This window comes from Artemia franciscana, chromosome 11 (genome assembly GCF_032884065.1).
Source record: "Artemia franciscana chromosome 11, ASM3288406v1, whole genome shotgun sequence".
NCBI classification, from domain to species: Eukaryota; Metazoa; Arthropoda; class Branchiopoda; order Anostraca; family Artemiidae; genus Artemia; species Artemia franciscana.
The window spans coordinates 8,095,369-8,098,967 of NC_088873.1; the positions used below are offsets into that span (position 1 = coordinate 8,095,369).

The following is a 3,599-nucleotide window of genomic DNA, read 5'->3' on the forward strand; positions in this document are numbered from 1 at the left end:
CTATATGTAAACATTGGTCAAAGTTTATAATTTGCAGTCCCTCCCCTGGGGACTGTGAGGGAGTAAGCAGTCAAAAAATACATAGTCATTAGGTTTTTCGGCTATGCTGAACGAAATGGCTGTATCAAATTTTTGATCCGTTGGCTTTGGGAAAAAAATGAGCGTGGGAGGGGGCCTAGGTGTACTCCAATTTTTTTGGTCACTTAAAGAAGGTACTAGAACTTCCAATTTCCGATAGAATGAGCCCTCTCGTAAGATTCTAGGACCAATAGGTTGAGACGATCACCCCTGAAAAAAAAGAAAATACCTACCCGTGATTGGTCTTCTGGCAAAAAATACCTAATTCCACATTTTTTAAGATAAGAGCTTGAAACTTTTATAGTGGGATTCTCTTATACGCTGAATACGATGGAGTGACTTTCGTTAAGATTTTATAACTTTTAGGGGGTGTTTCCCCCTATTGTCAAAAATAAGGCAAATTTTCTCAGGCTGGTAACTCTTGATGGGTAGAACTAAATTTCAAATCAACCTTTTGATACATCTATTAGTATCAAAATTCCGTTTTTTAGAGTTTCTTTTACTATTGAGTCGGGTACTATCGGCTCATATAGTACTACTGGTTCGTAGTACTATTGAGTACTACGAACTTTTTGATTTCGGAATACGACTAGAGCTTCTTTTGTAAATCAAAATTTGCCTCCCTACATATTGGATATAATTCCAGTTACAATATGAAATTCAAGTCATCTGGCATCCTTCGACTACTGCGAAAAAATTTTGCAGTAAGAAATTTTGCTCCATGCGTATGGTTTATGATACCGGCTACAATATAAAATGCAAGTCATTTGGTAACCTTCAAGGCCACAAACCAAAACATTTTTCTTTGAAAAAACTAGGGTTTATGTATGTGTTTCATGCAAGAAGGATGGTTGTTGTATGTGGGTCGATATATTTTATTACCATGCAGAGTATTATGAAATAGTAATTTTTTGGAATATCTACACTAGAAGGCTCCTATCTACTGCCAACAAGCCTTTAGTGGTTTTCTTTGCGGGTACTGCAAAATGTTCTTTTTTTGTCAAATAAAATTGTGCTTCTCACTTAATTATCTATCTCTCTTAAAGTTACATCCATTCCGTAATTATGAATCTTATTGTTAATTAAGTACCTGTTGTTATATTTTAATTACCAAGACAATCCACAATTGCTAATTAACATCAAAGACAGATTATGCAATGCGGAAGATTGTATAAATCCTAAAAAATACTATTGAATGCAATAATAGACATTTTGTTTCTCAAGCTCTTTAACCCCTCTGGGATTAAATTAAAATTGAGCATGCCTCAAGGTCTCAAGAATTAGGATTTTTGAATATAAGCACCTGAGAAATAACATTTCTTCATCAGAACTAAATAAGTTTACTAAAAACTTGGTTATCTTAAAAACAACTCAAAATGATGAAAATATTTGTAAGTTTTTCTGGTTTAGATTCTTTTTTTTATCTTTGTTCCTACTACGAAAGCAGTTTTGGTTTCTTGACTTGCAAAGTTATTTCATTTTCCTTTTTCTTTCCTGAATGCATTAAATTCGTATGTCGAGTATTTAGTTTTCCTAATTTTTCACAGAAGGGACTATGAACTTTTCAAATTGCTATTAGCACAGAAGAATTAGACAACGGACAAAGTCAATTATGAAGAAATTTTTATTTGACTTTCATATATCGTCTTACTATTAACATTGTTCATTGTCTGGTCCAAACTATCAATATATATATATATATATATATATATATATATATATATATATATATATATATATATATATATATATATATATATATATATATATATATATATATATATATATACCCAGAAGATGTTATTGACGTAAGGAAACTTGGAAGGCTCTACCACAGCGTAGAAATCACCCCAAAAACTCAGGCAACTGCAACGAAATCTACAACACGAAATTTAATTTACATTTTTTTTAGATTAAATCCTAACGAATACAACTATTCTTAGAAGGATTGTCACAGGGATTGAGGCTTTGAAGGGCAGAAAGAAGTATATTTAGTTTACGCTGACAAGAAGCGGTAAAGAGGTATACCAGAAATCTTAGTTCTAGCCTCCTCTTAAAGTGGTAAAGGAGCGCCACCTCAAAATACTCTCATCTGTTTTTTCTGAAAAACGACCAAATGGCATTGGAGTAGACTAGCAATCATCTAAAAATTATAAAATCAAAGTTTGTACTTAAAGTGGGTACTGATACCACTTACTAGACTTCTGTTTGTTTTTCCTCTAAAGCTACTCTTTATTACAAATAGAAAATTTAGCCACCTATTTAAAAATTTGCAAAAAAAAAACATTTCTTCGGAATTTTCCATTGTATGTATGTATGCATATATGTATTTCCCATCAAATAAAGCTGCTCTTTATTACAAATAGAAAATTTAGCCACCTATTAAAACATTTGCAAAAAAAGAATATTTTTTCGAAATTTTCCATTGCTTTGACTAACGAAATTGGAAGGTTAAACGAAGTCTTTTGACTTTGATGGGATAATCGTTATCAAAATAAAGCCATTTTTATATCAAGTTGCAAACACAGTAGCTATTTCCAAAACACTTAGGACTATTTCCCACATAATCATGTATTTCCACGTGATTATTTGAATTCATCTGTGTTTGTAAAACATTCACACTTTATTTTTTATGGGTTATTTTCTATTTTAAAAGTTTTTTTTAAACGATGGAACATACAAGAAGAGGGTTTCCAGCGAAACACTGTCAATTTATGATTGAAAAAATAATTATGTTAGCTATTTATTGCAAAAAACAAACTTGTAAAATTTAAATTTTTCTCAAACAATCTCTTTTTTTAGGTTTTCCTTGCCATTTTCGCAGTTACTTACTGTGCACCAGTAGAAGAAAAAAAGGAGGCCACAGACATTCAAGGAAGTGAATCCTTCCTTCCAAGCTATGGTTTTGGCTATGGTGCTGGACTTGGCTTCGGTTATGGTGGACTCTATGGATCTTACGGCGCTGGATTATACAGAAGCATTTACAGTCCCTTTTACGGTGGCTACGGCTATGGCCGTGGACTTGGCTACTGGTGAACTTCTTAAATTCTTTTGTAATTTGTATCTCTAAAATAAATATCGATATCAGAAGTAAGCTATTTTTTCTAGAATGAGGATAAAGGCTGACATTTTATATATATATATATATATATATATATATATATATATATATATATATATATATATATATATATATATATATATATATATATATATATATATATATATATATATATTACATAAAAAAACTAGTTTTTTTAAGTGAAAGTAAGGAGTGACATTAAAACTTAAAACGAACAGAAATTACTCCGTATATGAAATGGGTTGTCCCCTCCGCAATCCTTCGCTCTTTAGGCTAAAGCTTTTAATTGTTTTAAAAAGCAGAATTGTGGCAAAGAGTCAAATTTTAGCGTAAAGAGCGAGGGATTGCGGAGGGGACAACCCATTTCATTTACGGAGTAATTTCTGTTCGTTTTATGTTTTAAGGTCACTCCTTACTTTCAGTTAAAAAAAAACTAGTT

At 31.5% G+C, this 3,599-nt stretch overlaps 1 protein-coding gene across 1 annotated transcript; it reads left to right on the plus strand.

Annotated features, from left to right (window-relative positions):
* Positions 1-1,352: 1,352 nt before the first annotated feature.
* Positions 1,353-3,168, plus strand: LOC136032757 (shematrin-like protein 2). Its single transcript, XM_065713104.1, has 2 exons — positions 1,353-1,469; positions 2,881-3,168. The coding sequence occupies exons 1-2, from the start codon at positions 1,455-1,457 to the stop codon at positions 3,112-3,114; spliced, it is 249 nt and encodes an 82-aa protein (XP_065569176.1). The 5' UTR covers positions 1,353-1,454; the 3' UTR covers positions 3,115-3,168.
* The last annotated feature ends 431 nt before the right edge of the window (positions 3,169-3,599 follow it).